Source organism: Scardinius erythrophthalmus (genome assembly GCF_964197995.2).
Source record: "Scardinius erythrophthalmus genome assembly, chromosome: 6".
Lineage (NCBI taxonomy): Eukaryota > Metazoa > Chordata > Actinopteri > Cypriniformes > Leuciscidae > Scardinius > Scardinius erythrophthalmus.
In genome coordinates this window covers 24,543,864-24,562,203 of record NC_138226.1, presented here as the reverse complement: position 1 = coordinate 24,562,203, position 18,340 = coordinate 24,543,864, and the positions used below count along the sequence as shown (strand labels likewise).

The following is an 18,340-nucleotide window of genomic DNA, read 5'->3' as shown; positions in this document are numbered from 1 at the left end:
ATGTAGTGTCGTCCTTTCTACTAGTCTCCAGGACTGATCCACAGCTTGCACGTGAGTGCAATCCATTCATCTGACTGTGCTTAAAAAGTGTCCCTTGACAAGGCAAACAAGCCTTTGAAGACCAGTCTACACTTTTACCAGCATTAAAGTGGTTATATGTACAATCACTGGAAGACATGCTGGCCTTTTTGAATTGATATTAACTGGTATATGATACCGTTTTTATACTCAGAGTTTATTTGCTAAACTCTTCTGACAAATGGCTCTGTGCAAAGGTATATGAAACATCATGGATGTACTATATATATATATATATATATACACACACACACACACTCCTGGGCAAAAAAAAACAAAAAAAAAAACAGCCAAGCCCAAAATGGCTAAATATCACGTTTTATAATTGTCTCAATCACAAATTATTGGTCAGGAAATTAGCTAAATTTAAGTAAATGCACTACTTAAAAAGCCATTTCATGTCTCTGAAAAACATCAAAGACAGAATGAAGTTTTTTGACAGAATATGGGAAGTTGTGTGTGTGTGAAGTGATGAACCACAATGAAACACGAGTTGCATGGTGATGCTCCAGAACGGTGTCTTCTAATATCTGGTGATAATTATAATAATAAATGCATCTCTACCACAGTGAAGTATATGGAGGAAGATGTCATGGGGAGACTTTTTAGCTGCAGGGATTGATGAGCTACTTCACAGTGAAAAGTCATTTAATGCTTTGGAGTACAGGAAAATATTGCAGAATGGCATATTTCCCACAAATGAAAAATTGGTAGAGGAATGATCAGATGTTATTTCTCAACAAGACAATGCTCTTGGCCAAACTGCAAAGAAGTGGCTTGAGAACAAGTCCAACAGGCTCATGTTTTTTTGGCCTGGTCAGAGTCCAGATTTGAACCCTATAGTGAATACTTGGTCTCACATTAAACTCAAATGAACTGGGATACATTTTTCAACTACTCATGAACAGTTTGAAGCAATTAACATTGAGTGGAACAACACTGACTCTTCTTCCTGTAAAAAACTGTCTGCAAGTTGGGGAAGGCTATTCTGTGCTAAGTTACTTTATCTACAGTATTTGTGCAATTCTTGCTGAAATTATGTGATAATTTCCTGACCAGTGACTTGTGATTAAAATGATTAAGACCATTAAAAGACTACTAAAATACCACTTTTTGCTAAGGAGTGTGTGTGTGTATATATATATATATATATATATATATATATATATATTGTACACATATTTCTCTTCTTTAAGTACCGGAATCCCATGCGGCTGCTTGGTGGTATATTACAGGACTACGCGCGCCACTGATTTCTTTAAAAACCAAACTAAAACGAACACAACGCCGTGTCGATGAGTGTTCTGTTGGCAATATACTCCACAATATATTCATATTCGTAATTTATTTAAATTAAAAAATACTTTCTGAAATTATATGCAGTGCAAGTCCAAAAAAATCTGTCTGAAATCTTGTGCTTGGACCCATGCAGTGTGCAAACATGTGCACACTTCTCTAGCACACAATTCATCTCAGTCCGCTTTTTGTGCTTTCCATTGGAATCATGGAAATGGCAGTCCATTGCAAAAGGGAGGGATTTCTTAGTCTTTCCCTATGTTTAATGTCTGTTTTTGTACATTTAGTAGACGATCGCTCATTTCATTTGCAGACGCTGACCCACTCTGTTATCCTGCACTCCTCGCACACCACGTAACAGCACCAGTGGAACTTGCAATTGCAGCGTTCGCTGCGAGTCTGCTGTAAGATGTTGTGTCCCCGTCCACAGCACAGGCTCTCACAGTTGTCCATGCCCTGGCTGGTCTTGTTACAGATCCGGCCCTGCGTCCCAGCAGAGTCCGAGCCGAGGTCCCTCTCGCAGAAATCTGGAGACTTCTCAAAGTAGACCAGATCATTCACGTTGGCTCTTCGTCGGTGAGTGGGGTGGGCGTGCTCCACCTGTCCTGTGTTTCTGTTGTGGGCTTTGATTAGCGTGGCGATGTTGAAGCGTTCTTTCAGCAACGAGCCCACCGTTCTGAACTCTGGAGTCACCTGCCAGCAGGTCTTCAGCTGACAGCTTCCTGATGTACCGTGGCATTTGCATTTCCTCCTCATGTGGTCCACCACAACCTGCACACAAGCAAAACAGACGAGGAAGAGTTAATATCTGGAAACCACAAAACATCTGGACCATAACTGGCTATCTAGACCTTGCAATGCTATGAGTAAAGCTACAATAGGAGTGATTATAATTATCTGGTATTTTATTAGATGAATCACTGATTTGTGATGGATGGAAAATTATACAAAAGATATATGAATAAGTGGGTCAATTACATATAATAGAGTCTACACTAAGGACAATTTTTTTTTTTTTTGCAAAAATGTAATAGTATTTTTTATATTTATTTTGCTTTTCATAACGGAACCGTTGATAATGGACAATATTTCACAAAAAAAAATATATAATAAAGGATTATGCAAAGAATATGCTTAAAAAGGTTTTAAACGTATTATAAACTTTTATTTATAAAATCAGGAAAGTTTTACCACCCTGATGTTTTGGATTTTATCCTACTCCAAATAATATCTAAATAAATGTTAATTCAGAAATTTAAAACATTACCTGTTTACACCTGGTGTTATGATGTGTTTTGGTTGATCGGATCACAAGTGTAAGAGGGAAACACATACCCGTTTACAACTGGTGTTTTAATCCATATTTTTTGTCCACTTTCAACCACTTCTGTCCTGATTTCTTCGAGGGGAGGGTTTTTTTTTGTTTGTGTGCTGTTCGAACAAATGTGATTTCGACTACCTCTGGAAGTGGTCAAAAGTGGACAAGCTCAAAATGTTTTAGACCCTGTTTACACCTGTATTTAGCATCGTCCACTTGTGATCTGATCGACCACAACACATCTTATTACCAGGAGTAAACAGGGCCATAAAAGAGGTGTATTCAATTCATTGTACAGTATGTAAGAGTTGTATTTTAATGCATTTTGAGCAAAAAATTATGTTATTAACAGATTTATTCAGTCTAGTATTTCTAATGAACATTTCTGTGTGGTAATGAGTTCTACTACATGACATGTCAGAGACTGGTTGGAGATGATGCCCTATTCACAAGTTCAGACCTCCCATTCTCTCAACAATGCACTCGTCTGTCATCCCCAGCTATAAACTTTAGATCCAATTACCAAGAGGAAGAGGGGCCACCCTCACTACTGACAGATGCCCCAGCATCCACCCATATCAACAACACAAGCACAAACATTAAGGCTTAGCAATCCCACATTTCACACTGTCTCAGGCTTCCAATAGCGCTCAACACGGGACAAAACAGAGTTTGAACATCTTTAGAGATAAGTCGAGTTTTGTCTGTCAAAACTCAACGGATTAGGTTTCACTGTACAAGATGAAGCTGTGCTATTTCATGTCACTCAGCCATGGTTTGTGATTTTTCTTCTGTCTTTCCCCTCCTATGAAGTGGCGCATATATATAGAATTTCTTTCAGTTTTTGAGATGACTCAAAACATCTTTACAATCCTCCAGGGCCGCAGTCTGCTAAAACTGTTTTTTTTTTTTTTAAAGACAACCGTTGCCGTTCACCTCAAGTTGCAGGTCGGTTTCAGCAGTTGTCAAAAGCAGACATCTCCCATCCCTGAAGATTGTGAATTCTCCAGGCTATGCGGTTTGCATGCCGGTGGTTTCTATTTCCAGCTTTTAGCCACCATAGGTGTGCATGCAAATGGAGCAGGTTGGTTTTATATGAATGGGCACACACAGTAGAGAGAGAGATATGAAACAGATACCTTATTGAGGCCAAAGATAACAACCATCAATCACAACAATACACCCACAATGGCAAATCAGGTACTACAAAACCATTTTCACTCAACATAGACACAAAAAATTCAGGCTGATCTCTAGAGGTAAACATCTCAGTGGTACTCAAATTAACCCTTAGTGATGGGAAAAAAAGGATTTACCCTTTCCGGCACCAGTATTTTCATGGTCGGGATCGTTTTGAGGGCCTGCAGCCTTCAAAAAGGAAGCCAAATCAGTCCCCTGAGGGCCGATGCAATGCGGGTACAGACAAATAAAGATATTCAAATCCTTTCACTTTGAGTGCCGAGGGCCTGACGGAAATTTAAATGTCTCACATCCAGCAGTTTAGTAAGTGGACCTGCCTGCTCTTGCCATGTGCGGCCCATGATGAGGGAGCTACAGGGAAGAGATGGAAGATCGCAGAGTCTGATTGCTCTTCTTCCCGTTCGGCCTGGACTAGGCACCTAAGGGCAGGAGTGGCGTAGCAGTGGAGGAAGCGAGGAAGAGACAGGAAGTGCTCTTGGAAGCTGCCGCCCTGCTTAAGTGACAACAGGATAATCTATCGGGTGTGTGGAGAGGTGGAGCGTCTGACTGAAGCCTGGCAGGCTGTCTAGCCCAAGGAGCTACCGATGAAGAGTAGCTCATTCCTCTGTCTACCATGAACAGATTAACATCCTTAAAGCGAAGCCTGTCAAGACTCTGCGTTGCCCTGCTGGCACAGAATGAGACTCGTGAAACAATGGGCTTTACCGGCAGATTTGTTTCATTCAGTGTATCCTACAATTTATATAGGCATACAGCACTTTATAAGCCAAGGGACATACATTTACAGTGCAACCACATGCAATCGCGGGATGTTCTGGAAATCTAAAGAGTGTCAGCACCTAACAAACCTAAAGGCATATTTCATCCTTGAAAAAAGCTAATCTTTCTGTCTGACATGTCTTTGGCAAGAGCAGAAGTGCAGTGGAAGAAGTGTTGCAGTTATTCATCAGCATTTGATGTGTACAGCAACATGTGCTGCTCCAAAAGCTACAGTAACACAGCAGAAGCCACTATAAATGGCTCTGCAAGCAAAACATATTAGGGCCTATAAATTTGCACATTTTCTTTTCCGACATGCTGTGGATGTGGATGTTTTGAAGGGTGTGCTGTAATTTCATTGGTGCAGAGCAAATTGAGAGCCACATCTGGGCCACTTTAATTGAAGAAAAAGTGAGACAGGCTCGCCCATAAACTGGCACCAGACTGAGATCAAGTAAAACACATTGGTAGCACATTTGGACGACCAGCAGTATACAGCAAAACAGTTGTAAATGTGCAACCCCTCAAGTCAGACGCTTTCCCCTTCACACTAAACCAACAACATAAAACTAATATAAACTCAATCAATCAATCAATCAATCAATCAATCAATAAATTAAGTATTGATACTAACTGAAGTCCTTCAAGAATACTATTAAAAACAACTGAAAAAGCATGGAGAAAGTTATTATATTTTTAGAAAGAAAAATGAATAATTTAATGATAAATCAGCTTGGTGAAATTAAAGATACTTTGTGACCAGTGGAATAAATGTAAAAATGCTTAAAACGCTAATTTGATGAGATTTATACTTAGGTTTTAATAAATAGAAAATTAATAACATTGTTAATGTAAAAATACCAAAAAGTTTTTTTTTTTTTTTTTGGTGTAATGTACTGTTATTTAACCAGGAAAATGTGACAACATTAAGTGCAACTGGGACATGGATTTTGATTTGTAAAAAAAAAAAAAAAAAAAAAACATTAAGTGAGAATAGTGACTTTTCAGTACGCCACTGATAAAAATGCATTAGTGCAATTCCAGAATTGACATATGGCAACATGCCTGTCTTCCTTTCTAATAAAGAGTTTCCACATGGCATTGTTCATATTCCTTCAATTTATTTTAAAACTATTCCAGATAAAGTTGATCTGTGAACAAAAACATCTATGTAACGTACAAAAGATTTAGAAATCCAGATGTAGAAGAAATGTACAGAGAACAGCACAGTTTGTGGAGCACTGCAACAAGCACCCCATGTATGGGCGACCACATGAAAATCAGTAAAGAAAATGAAACAACTGAAACTGCATTATATATTTCTCTAAATGAAATGTAATTTCTTGTAATTGTTTTCAGAATAGTGAGAATGAGAAGGAAAATCAAATGTTGACATTAAATTGTAAATTGGGTCAACTTTTATTTCATGATGTCTTTAACACTAGTACACAAAAACAACATTGATGTCTAAAATATTTGCATGCCAGCCCAAAAAGCATCACCACAGACAGCTGTTCAGGGCACTGCAGTCGCAGTAAGACACTGTTAGGTATAAGCTGAAGAGTCCACTAAAGGTCTAAGACAAAATGATGACAGGGTGCCTGACAACATGATCCTCCATCTAATGGCTCTTGATGAATTGCTGAATGAGAATTGCTCGGTTCCTTTGATGTTTAAGAGGAGGCGTTCCACCAAAAACCTCAGTGTCCCGACACACATCTTCATTAAAGTCTCGGATAGATGTGTGACCAGACTGTGATGTATTTCGTCAATTAAATGTGTTTACATTTAAATCATGTGTGGTGTATATAGCAAAGAAATGTAGAGGAAATGTCACTAATACTTCTAGGTCAAAACATTGTTCTTATAAACTGTGTTTCTGTACCGACTCCTGCCCTTTGCTTGCCTTGCTCTAAAAGTAGAAACGTTGCCTGGCTTTCCAACCGGTCTTCATTGAGTGGAAGGAGCTCCAATGAAAACATGCAAAAAATAATTTACAACCCCACTAGACGTTGCCATGTAATCGGCTACTACTGCAAACATAAAAACATGCCCTGTTCTTTTTGCCCCGCTGGTCCATATGATGTTGCCAGAAGTGGTGAATGGCAAATACTAAAACAATACAATTAAATTGATTCTCTTCATGCAGTTTCCTTTTCTCTCTCTCTCTCTCTCTCTCTCTCTCTCTCTCTCTCTCTCTCTCTCTCTCTCTCTCTCTCTCTCTCTCTCTCTCTCTCTCTCTCTCTCTCTCTCTCTCTCTCTCTCTCTCTCTCTCTCTCTCTCTCTCTCTCTCTCTCTCTCTCTCTCTCTCTCTCTCTCTCTCTCTCTCTCTCTCTCTCTCTCTCTCTCTCTCTCTCTCTCTCTCTCTCTCTCTCTCTCTCTCTCTCTCTCTCTCTCTCTCTCTCTCTCTCTCTCTCTCTCTCTCTCTCTTTGTTGCCCTGGCCAGTGACAGACTGTTTAAAAGTTGTATTTGGGGAAGGAAGGGCGAATGTCTTTCTACTTTCCGCTGTGTTTGATGTCTAAAATCTTTTGCTAGCTTTAAACATCTGTTTCCAAATAGCCAGCAGCCACTAATTAGAGCTTTTAACAAGACTGAACGTCGTGAGAACCAGAGGGTGGGCATGAGGCGACATGTACATCCCAGTAAAGTCACTACATTCCTCGACAAGCGACTACCTTTGGGGAGGGGTGGGGAGGTGAGCGAACGTTGGATCGCAAACCTTGCAAATAAAAAATCTCTGTGATACAGAGCATGTCCCCACCTACCCGGGACCCCTACGTCACATCACCCATCTGCCAAAATGATGGGATCCAGTTGCCAAAGACAATGGGCTAAGCAGAAAAAAAAAAATGTCATGAATTATGAATTTCTTATGAAGATCCCATTTCTTTTATCAAGAAAATTAGTTTAATTAAAGTTGGAAGATGAAGGATTTCTGATTTTTCTTTCTCATCTTGTTGACACTGACTCGAGAAAACCTGCCAACAGTAACATATTTCGGTAGCAGCAAATTTTTTTCTGACAATCAGATTTGGAGGCCAAATAGGCTTACTGGCAGAAGCAGAAGAAATATTCCTAAACAATGGCGTCTCTCTCTGTACATCACACCCTCGCTGGCAGCTTGATCAAACACCACACCTCCTAATTGAGCTTCTCAGACAGAAATCCTGAACTTCCAGCATCCTTTATAGATCATCCAATGTAAATAACAATTAATCAGTTTAGAAAATGATAACAATATAGATCCTTTGAAGTGTCGTCTCTTGAGCTCTTGAGACCTCTTCAAATGGGTGGCTTTTGCCAATGAAGTCTACAATGATCATGATAATTACAACAATAAATCACAAAACTGTGACAGAATTCATCAATAACAAAGACTCTAGGAATATACCAAATTAACAGTCTCTAGAACAATGTGTCAAAGTGTATAGAGCGAGACACAAAATTGGACATGAGAATTATCAGAGGTATTTTAGATGGCAAACAGAACTAATTTTTTTTTTTGCCATTTATGGTTCCATGAGTAAACTTTAACATTCATTATTTTTTCTTGGAAAAAAGATTCTTTTGATTTATTTAGTTCTTTAGATTCTTTAGAAGTGTTCTTCACACTAAGATAAAAATGGTTCTTTTGAGAACTTTGGCGAAGCTACAATTGTTCATTATGGCATCGTTGCAAAAAACACAGTTTGGAACCTTTATTTTTAATAGTGTATCTGTTACTTTATTTAGGACTGACCAAGTATGTTTTGTCTAAATAATCAAGGGAACCAGAAAACTGATGGAACGATACAGAGACAAATTGGAGAAGAGGAAGCAGCAAACAATGAACAATCTGCAACTCTGTCTGTGTGAACCTGCCAGTGATGGCCCATCAGAGCTTATCATGGTCATTTACACTTCAGTTCTGTACCGTACTGATAAAGAGTGATAGCAGATTAATCCATGATGATATCTTGCCTCCCACAACTACTGTAGAACGCACAGCTGATGAGCTGCTGTTTATTGCAACACCAAAATAAGTTGGACAATATTGTTACAAGCAATAGTGAAGCTCTTAAAGTCCCTCTGTAGTCAATAATTTTATCCCTTAAAACTCATCTGTGATCACCAAAATGACATAGATTATTTAAAAAAAAATTTTCCTGTGAAAAAAATGTCTTTATGCCTTAAAATAGCTTGAATGTAACTCTACACCCTTCCTTCAATTAGTATTCGTGGATCCATTAAAATGCTAATTAGCCCCGCCTCCACTCACACCACCAGCTCAGAGACCCACTCGGCCAACTTACTGAGGTAAACGCTGCACAATGGTATCGCTCTTTACAACGTTGGACACATAATGATGTTGTATTAACAAAGTTCGGGAGGAACACGTTCAAATGATCTATCCAATTATCATGTCATTCCAACCAGCAGTCAGCAATCAGTAATCAACATGTCAACCCAATCAGCACGAGTGGAGTCATGACAGTCGACCCAAATATGTTCCTTGACAGTTTTCAGCATCCCTCCACCACCCCGTCTCCACACTCACCTGGTTACGTCCTAACCAGAAATATGGGGGGAGTACTCTGTGTTCGGGCCGAATTCCGAGCTCGGAGCCCAACCCTCGGACAGCACGCCAAAACGCATACTACTTTACTCTGATCAGTTATTAATATGTTTATCCTTTTGCTTGACTATGTTATCAAACAGATAATAATGTGTTGCTAATGTTACACAAAACATGTTCCCATTCACCGTATCAGAGTCAGGCAGCTGCCTTCTAACAATAATCAGAAACGCTTTCATAAGTGGAGAAAGGCATATAGTTGATCATAACATTGTATTATACATCATACACCCGCTATATTGCTACATCTACCCGATTTTTCATGTCAACAGAAAAATATACCGAGATATAGCCTGGCATCTCTTGAGACTCCCCTGCTAGTTCGCTGTTAATGATATGCAAAAGGCTGCCAGCACGTTGACGTGATTGTTTACAAGGGAGTTTGTGACGTCAGAAACACCAGCGATTTCAAACTGCGTTTTTGAGACTGTCTTTAGATCCCTGCATTCTTAAAGAGAAAATACTCAGCAATGATGTTGACTTATGAGTTTCCACATGGTTTGTCTTAAAGCATATTAAAAACACCACATAGACATATAAAGAGTTAAGAGTTAGGGTTAGCCAGTGTAGCTCAATCAGTAGAGTACTAATGACCAGGTTATGGGTTCAATTCCCAGGGAATGCATGAACTGGCAAAAATGTGAAAATCTGGTAAAAAAAAAAGCAATGTAAGTAGCTTTGGATTACCAAATCTGAAACCGCAGAAATAAGAGAAGTGGTAGATTATAGGGGCTTTCGCACTGAGTTATAGGAACTCATTTATTGGAACTAGGCACCCAAGACTGTCCCCCGAGAACTACATTTTCCCCTAGGGCCATTTTCCTGGTTACATTCAGCGTAGGAACTCTGAAGTGACGTATCCCAGCCATTAGCAATGTCATTTAAGTGCGGCATTCAACAACGTCAACTGGAGGACGCCGTGATCAGAGCTGTGTTTTTGTTGTGTGTCGTGGGTTTCGTGACAATGGAGATGGAATGTAGACATACAGTATAAGTTATGCAATTGAAAAGAAGGGGTAAGAGACTAAATCTCTAACTTCCAGTACAACATATCATTGAAGCTAAGAAAAGAACACAAAGGGGCCATGTAAAAGCCCTTAACATTAGCTTTCTATATGTTTATATCTAATTGTTTTTGTTACCACGTTTCTGAAGTTAGTTCGTGGAGTAAGTATATGTAAACTGTGTGTTTACACTGCTTTTTAAAAATGACAGGTGCCAGTGTTTTGTATGGCATGTGTTCGGCCAATCAACATACACTTACATCACTGGTAGATCCTATTGTGCTGGTTTACTTCCCAACTCTGAAGTAGCTAATTTAGTAACCAAAAAGGCATTCCTAAAATCATTCCCAGTTCCTGCAATGTGAACACGCCAAAAAGCCCCCACTTCCGCCAAAAGTTATAGGAACTATGAAAACGCCCCTTATAAGAGTAGAAAAAAACCCACTTATAGGTGTAGCAGTACAAACACTTCTAATCCAAAAGCAGGACCTTAGAGTTTAAGCAAAGTCTAATTCTTAAATACTGACTAAAATGACAGGTGTTCTAAAGCAAGGCCAACAGTAATATCAAACCAAAATGGCCTAAACCACTTAATCAGCAAACAGTGGGTCTGCGAGAGTAATGTGACAGTAGGGCATCACACCAAGCATGCAATATTTCATTCAATAAATTGTGTTTTGATGATCAATTAATAACTAATATTTTAGCCAGACAAAAACATGTAGTTGACTCACATGTGCCATTTAAGTCAAATCTGAGGTTTACCAGTAATTCACTTGCTGTAAGATCAAGCTATTTTGCAAAATGGAGTAACTCATGTGATTTGAATTTATAATATTTATAGGTATTTACAAAATAATCAGTAAAATGTAAGTCATGCATAACCGGATATTATGGGGATTAACATTTAGAGCACAAGCACAAGCATAAGAAAACTGTCAACGCACCTGACACGCCACATTAAATTATACATTTATGAGCTTTCTTTGAGGAATTTATATCAATGCAACAATAAAACAACTAACAGAGGTGGTGGAAGAACTGCATAACCCAAGTTGTCCACACAGCACATGTGCACTTTTTCCACCAGATCTGTTAATTGTTGCACTGTTGTAGTGATAACCCTTTGAAAACATGTAACCCATTAATTTTTTTTTCAAATGCTTAGGCTATTTACTCTTTCCCCACCACTGACAATATTTTCAGTCATTTATTACGACACAATGCTTTCTCGCCATTGACAGAATTTTCCGGCAATCCATGTTTTCACTGTGGTAGGGGGCACTATTATGGATCTACAATAAATGGCTCATGTATTCTACTTCCAAATTTCACTGTGATCATATAATTCCAAAACATTTTGTCTTGCAACTCTTAACTAGGTTAGGATACCCTTTCCAGATCTATTAAATAATTTAGGAACTGGAGTCTAACATTTATGAACAACTGAGCAACAACTGCTTGAGTGATCATAAATAAGTATATAGTACCAGTGAAAAGTTTTGAACACATCTTACTACATTTAAAGAAATTGTGATCTATATGCTTATTCTTAAATGACTGAAACTAGTTTTGTAGACAAATATATGATTTTCTTTACAGAAAAAAGAAAAAGAAAGGTATTTGAGATGGATGATTTGGACCGAGAGTGAAGGGAAAGCAGTTAACAAGTGTCCTGAGAACATTATTCAAGATGGAAAGACATCTCAGGATGCTCCTCATGAAGTTGGTTGGGCAAATATAGAGTGTGTAAAGCTGTCATCAAAGCAAAGAGTGAATCTAAAATTTAAGATGTTTTTGATATGTTTAACATTTTTAGTCACTGCATAATTCAATTTGTGTTATTACATATTTCTGATGACTTTGTGCTCTGTACTACAAGCTGCATGAAATAAATGTTTATGGATTAAAATAAGTGACATTTTTGCAATAGTGGTGTCCACTTGTTTTCCTTATAAAACAAAAGTAATACGTAAAGACTCAGAAAGGCCCCATCAGTTCTTCACCTATTACATGTCCTGTTATACCTCCCAGTGCTTTTAACTTAACTGTGCCACAGTGCTGCTAATCTACCACTTATTATCTAATTAGTCCAACACAGGCAAAAAGACAACACCTCGATCCCTTACATCACACATTGCCACCAGGAGGGACTCACTGATCAAAGGCAACACCAGGGAAGGCATATTTTGATAAAGCTTAAATGCCTTTTAAACATTCCCAAATCCAAAGATAACACGTTTCAGAGAAGCACATGTTTGCTTTTGCTCGAGTGGAGTTATTGCTCATTTAAGTGTTTTGCCGTTGGTAGGTGGTTCGGGGGGTGGACACTTGCGTGGAGATCGGAAAAGATTCATGAGTGCACCAAATTGAGCATAGACGGGGCACCGGCTCTTACGTTTACGCACAGTAAGGAGCCCAGGCAAAAAGTTCAACAAACCTCTCTCAATGCCAGGGTTCGCTTTTTTGAAAAAGCAACGATCACACGAGGCAGGGAACGCACAAACAAAAAAATGTTACGCTTGGCAAAACGGACAGGGATGAAGCTTTCAAGAGCACAGCTGCAACATGAGCGTCCCTTCATGTTTAACTGCCGCTCGGAGAAAATCTGTAGCTTCTAGGTACATCAAAAGGAGGAACTCAACCGCTATTGTCCCCTTTAGTACATGTGACACGGTTATAGTATCTCGGTAGAAAAGAAGCGCTCATCTTTGAACACCGTGTTTTAACGCACCTTAAAAGGGAGCGTAAGTCGATCCCCTTTGCAATCCAACACTGCTGATTCATTCAGGCTTAGTGTCACACATCACACACAGCCAACATAACGCCGTCTCTCACCTGCCTGCCAACTCTGTTGTTATGAAGTCTCATCCTGGAGTGAATGTCTCTGTACGTCTCACGGGAGTCCAAGAACTCCTTGGAGAAGCGTTCACCGAACTCCACGTTGGGGCTGCAGCCTCCCCATTCCCAGGAGTCCTGGGGACCGAGAGCGTCGGCGGGAAAGTGTTCCATCACGCCGTGCACCATTCCTTTACCCCGGTTGATGGCCTCAAGCTGCAGACGGTTGAGTTTGATCCTGAACGCCTCCTCGTCCCCTCTACGTTTCTCATCGCAGCCGCAGGCTTTCAGTTTGCCCATGGCGCAGGCGTTGGACACAGCGTGCACCACACCGGCCGCCGCAATAGCGTATGCAAATGCGCTTTCTCTGAAACCTGCCAAAGAGACAATACAAGGGATTATTCAGGCAAGCCTCACTCAAATGTTGTCCATCGCCCACTTTGCCCCTGTGGATTTGTTCTCTCTGTGCTTTGGGGAGGAGATCGCTATCGCCCTGATGCTTGGCAGCAGTACCAGTATATTCCTCCACACAACAAGCAACCGAAAGACCTCACAGGACAAAGCACAACAAATCTAGTTAACGCAGTGCAGCGCTTAAGTATCCAAGGCATGCACATGCAGGAACAATGGAAAAGGTGTGGAGGGCTCTGGTTAGTGTGGCTAAGCACAGACATGCTCATCTGTACACAGGCTCTGCGAAGAGCTCAAAAACGTGGCTACAATTAACCTGGCTACCGTTAGCAGCCGTTTGATCTGCACTAATCACATGCCGCTCATCTGGATTTCAGCTCTCATCCACCACGCTTTTTATTGGAACAGAAGTGTGGCTGACTTTAATGCTTTCTGACAAGATTTAAGAAATTCCTCAGCAAAAACGTTCAAACACATGAGAGCCACATGTAGCAGTAGCACATTATGTTGTTGTCCTTGTATAAGTATATTTAATTACAATTCTCCAGGGTTTCCAGAGTAAAGAAGATGCTTCACCAGAGGTGCCTGCGTGTGCTATAGGCTTGTTGTACGCTAATGGTTTTAAACAATAATAAACGGAGGTCTCATAAAAGCAGACTCTCCTGAATCACTTTCAGGGACAGATGGGGAATTAAAGAAGGCCATGCTCAGAAACATGAAAGAGCCCACTAAAGGCTAAATAGTTTATAGTTCCTTCTGCTTGCTAAAATCAAAGGGCACTTCTTCAGTATGAAAAAAACTCTCTTAAGTATACATATTAAATTCCTGTTTTTACCGTTAAGTCTCAAAAAAAGTCTGGTTACTGATCTAAAAGAATATAAAGTATATATTTAGACACACACTTATACATATATACACACATAATGAATGTATATATATATATATATATATATATATATATGTATATATTAATCCCAATTAATCGCATCTAACATAAAAGTTTGTTTACATAATATGTGTGTATATATATTATGTGTATCATTTATATATTTCATGTCTCTCTCTCTCTCTCTCTGTGTGTGTGTGTGTGTGTGTGTGTGTGTGTGTGTGTGTGACTGTGTCAGTGTGTCTGTACATATACACATATATAAAGATTATATGTATATAAATATATGTTTGTGTGTGTGTGTATGTACAGTATACACACACACACACACACACACACACACACACAGACACACACACACACACACACACACACACACACACACACACACACACACACACACACACAGAGAGAGAAAGACATACTGTATATACAATATATATAAATGTTATAATATATACACTCATCTTTTACATTTTTATTTAAATTATTTAAAACAATGGAAAACAAGACCAGATTACTGTTTATGTCAAGCCCCCAACAATTTTTTTTTAAGTTGATTATTTCTGCATTCATATGCATTTGTGTGACCACTAAAGACCTTTGGTTTATTGTAAATTATCCTTCAAGAGAAACAGAAATTTCCAAGTTTGAACAAGTTTTAAACCGGCCATGACCCCATGTCTACCACTTAAAAAGCGTGTTTAATGCAGATTGAGGCTTGTCTTATTAGGTCTGTGAATGCAGCCTCGCCTCACCTCCATGTCCTGTTTTGTCCATCTTTGGCGATTACAAATGACTAATGAGCCTTTAAGACTTAAATCAGGTGTGAAACAGTCAGTGTCAGGAATTCGCTGTGTTTTCCAAAAATGCTTGCTGATGGCAGAGCTGCCCTTGGGGCTCGGAACAAAGATCTGAGATAGCTGAACGATGTTCAATTGATCATTTCAAAATACTCAGGAGCTCACACCTATTAACCCACCCACCCACAGTGACATACACACTCACACAGAGGAGACCTGAATGCTGAAACACACTCACACACACACAAACACGAAACCAGCCGGTGCTGCTTTTTTGTTCGTGCAATCCTCTCATGATTCTATGGGGGGCAAACGGCACTTAGGCGCAGCCAGAAGACACGGACATGGAAATGCTGTTTTAGATTTCCTTCCAAGCCAATGAAAGACCTGGAACAAATCAATCTAACAAATAATTTAAAGTGAGAGGCATGCCCGGCTGCGCTGATGGTGGAGGAAGTGGGAAAATGAATTAAAGATTGAAGGAAACTGTCACTTTGGGTTATAGAAACTAACTAAACAGGTTTATGCTTTTGCCACTGAGGGTTGGGAAAATGCTGAAAGCAAATTCACAGCACTTGCACTGGCACAAAGTAAAAGCATTAGCTGGCCAGGGAAGCCCCCTTGCAGGGTATTTACATTCACTTTTTAAGTGATATATGCCTAAGACTGATAGCGTTTTCCTACTATCACACATGTATGTGTGTTAGCAATGTACAAACGTGGTTTTACTTACCAATATGGGGCAGTTTAGTTTACCAAACCAGTTTAGATGCAATTACTTAAGTATGAATGCCAACATTAATTTGAAATTCTGTTTATATATTTTTTTACACCATGGCCCCAAGAAAAGCACAGACCAAACCAGATATTCCAAAAACTTCTCCCGAAATGTTGACAAACTGAAGAAGTCACTAGTTCCACATAGTTTAGGTTTATTTTGTTGCTTACCCCTGCTGAAGACAATACTCTCATAGGGGATCTTGTTCCTGGTCTCCAGACTTGAGCAGTTCCAGCGGTGTCCTCTGAACTGATGCTGGCACTCATGGATGGCGATCTGAATGCCTTGTATGGCAGAGGCCGTCACATCTGGATGTCTCATACACACGTCCAGCTGTTTCTTTGTCAGGCCGGGCAGGGTCAAACACACCGTGTTGGCATTGAGAATGGGGTCAAAGGGGATCTTTAGTCCCAGGATTTCATTTGAATCTGCCCTAGAAGAGAGAACGACACCTTATCAAGTATCCAAATACATCTGCTCAAAAATATGCATAAAGAGGTAATAATAAATAAATACTCTGTTTATGAGTTCTTTTGCATTTTGTATGTGTTTATAATATAAAAAGATCCCATGGGTCATACAAAACTGCTGTGTCACACATTAGAGTGTGGAGCCCAGTGCTCATGACTAATACAAAATACACCATGTGCTGGAAATAGATACTATATACATGCAGGAAATATGGCATCAAAGGAGGATGATTTGAGATTACTTGTCAAAATATCAAATGCAACAATAGTACATTAAAGAAAAGTTATGTGAAACTTAACACTGTATAAACGAACTAATGCAATGCAAATTACCAGTACAATATAATATTATACAAACTACATTATACATTATTTATACACTATTATATTATACATATAGCCTATTATACTAAATTATACAAAGTAACTAAACTGCAAATACTGTATAACTGATATTAAATGAAGACATTTTTTATTAGCAAAATATTTCAATCTATCAATCAAAAGTGAACCAAACAGCCCACCTCAGCACTTTGTGACAAGTAATTTAGTTACATTATAAAAGAGTAAAATAAAACTTCACTTTGTACTACTTTTCTCAAAGATGTTAGAAACAAAACAAAAAAACGGATGTGCAAAACTTCTGTTTTGAAACTTTTATGAAGCACGTATAGAATATCATGGCAATTTATTTAGTGTATGTTTGTGAGCAAACGTTTACAGTAAATAGACAGAGATTCGCGCGCAGAAGCGAATGAATTCGTTTCAATTTTACTCGAAACAACTGAGAAAGTCCTTACCTTTGAACTAAAAGCGACGCCAAAGCCAAAGAACAGAAGAGTCGAAATAAAAAGTAATCCATGCTGCTGCTGCTGCTCTTCTGCAAAACTCTCTCACAACAACTCTTCTGCTTGAGGAGAAGATCCGTGCAATACGGGCACAGCTTTCCAGCGACCAGCTTCAGATCGTCCAAATCTGACGAAAAATCAAATGATGCTGGAGAGTGCCAAGCGATGTCGTGACACCTCATTCATGAAACCACTTTACAACTTTTCTGCTGGTGCTTTCTGTTGAAGGAATGAATGAATGAACATGTGAGCTGACGCTGTGAGGATCCGCTGAGATATCATCTGACACAAGACACTCATGTACATCAGTACTCAGACTGAGCAATCTACTGTCTTCAGGACTTCTGATGTTTGCCTTATCTTGATGGCACTCAGACTACTCCACTTAACTCTCTGCCAGCCCACCTCTACGTCAGCACACACACACACACACACGCACACGCACGCACACACAGAGCACACTGCCATAGAGGACAAGTGCCTCATTAGACAAATCCAGATTGAACCGATAAACAGGGAAGTTAGGACCTATTGAGACGTGAGGGATTGGTCTTGGACAGATAGAGAATAATAACGAGGTACTTTCATGCTATGAATATGGATAAAATCAATGTTGTCTTTATTCAATTGAAGGCTTTTATTGAGATATATGACAAACAAAGATATATGACACAAAAAAGTAGAGTCAGGCAGGGATCAGACAAGCATATGTCTATACCTAAATGGTATATATTTAAATATGAATAAAAATCAACGTTGTCTTTATTCAGTGGAAGGATTTATAAGATTTACACAAATATTTTTTCTTTAACAGGGGTTTACAGGATAAGGGTATTTTTAATAAATATCAAATTGGTGAGTTGTCACATGTGTATCAAATGTTTTACATTTATAAAATGTATTAATTACCCTTTAAATTTATTTAGATGTTTTATGAATTGTTTTGTGTTCCATAAAAAAAAAAGCCATAAGCAGCTGCTGTTCAAACTTCCCCCATATATCCCTATCGGGGCATGTTGTCATGGAAGGTCAACG

General features: G+C 39.2%; 1 protein-coding gene across 1 annotated transcript; it reads right to left on the bottom strand.

The window, feature by feature from the left end:
- Positions 1–1,677: 1,677 nt before the first annotated feature.
- On the bottom strand, positions 1,678–17,487 carry wnt10a (wingless-type MMTV integration site family, member 10a; the record flags this gene model as incomplete). The annotated part of the gene is made up of 4 exons (XM_081367894.1): positions 1,678–2,145; positions 13,110–13,483; positions 16,158–16,420; positions 17,258–17,487. 4 exons carry the CDS (start codon positions 17,485–17,487, stop codon positions 1,678–1,680), a joined length of 1,335 nt encoding a protein of 444 aa, XP_081224020.1.
- Between the last annotated feature and the right edge of the window lie 853 nt (positions 17,488–18,340).